This window comes from Echinops telfairi, unplaced genomic scaffold (assembly GCF_000313985.2).
Source record: "Echinops telfairi isolate 266 unplaced genomic scaffold, ASM31398v2 ScPeMD7_7468;HRSCAF=8506_0, whole genome shotgun sequence".
Lineage (NCBI taxonomy): Eukaryota > Metazoa > Chordata > Mammalia > Afrosoricida > Tenrecidae > Echinops > Echinops telfairi.
In genome coordinates, this window is record NW_022111369.1 from 35,905,679 (window position 1) to 35,906,597 (window position 919).

Genomic DNA, 919 nt, shown 5'->3' on the forward strand with positions numbered 1-919 from the left:
CCTTCGGCTCTTCATAATAAGGTAACGGACAGAATGATAGCCTTTTCCTTGGGTCCCATTTACAAAGAGAGGTCTCATTTCCAGGGTGAAGAGGGAGGGCGCAAGGCAGAACCTCCTTATGAAGTGAAGTGAACACTTAGCTCTCTCTCTGCTCTCTCTTTCTCTTCCTCTTTGCAACTCCCAAGCCTACTAGCACGTACACCTTGTCAGGGTACAACATATCCAAGACTTTTAATCCCACTGTACAAATCAGCTTTTAAATGTTTCCCTTCTGCCTCATTTTTTTCCCCCTTAAAGACATTGGGGTTCTACGGACTAGATACAGATGATTTTCCAAATCACAATGCATTTAATGTCCCACTGTGAATTCCCAGTTGTCTTAAAATTCCCTCCCATTTCACTTAGATAATTTCAACTTTTCTTTTTGTCTGAAACATCTTCTTTATAATTAGATGTTTTCCCTCTTTTGCCTTTGACTTCTAAGGTTTTGTCATTTGGAAATGTTTGTTACTGCCCTACCTGTTCAGAGTTAAGAATTCCAGGGGAGGGATTCATGCCGGGAATCACTGTGTTGCAGAGCCCAACAGTTTCCTGAAGAAGTCCGGTGTTTACATCGATGGATTCCAGTTAGGAACTGATTTCATTGAGCTGCGTAAGCTTCTAGGAAAGTCCACTTTCAAAAAGGCAAAGCTCTATGGGCCGGATATCAGTCAGCTTCGAGGAAAGTCGTATAATTTGCTGAGGAGGTAAGAGCCGGAGGAGACTTTTAAAAATTTATTTACTAAAAGATCATTTATTGGGGTTCTTACAGCTCTTAAAACCACCCATATGCCTCCACTCAAGTACTCCCTCAATGCTAGAATACTTTCTTCTATTAAATTGGCATTCTTTGATGCTCACATTCCCGACATAACCACTG

At 41.3% G+C, this 919-nt stretch overlaps 1 protein-coding gene across 1 annotated transcript in view; it reads left to right on the forward strand.

The window, feature by feature from the left end:
• The window catches only part of HPSE (heparanase), a gene marked incomplete at its 5' end in the record, with an annotated part of 57,518 nt that overhangs the window by 33,961 nt on the left and 22,638 nt on the right, over positions 1 to 919 (forward strand). The window contains one exon of the mRNA XM_013004828.2: positions 578 to 746. Within this exon, the coding sequence (XP_012860282.1) occupies positions 578 to 746 (169 nt within the window). The remainder of the gene's footprint in view (positions 1 to 577; positions 747 to 919) is intronic.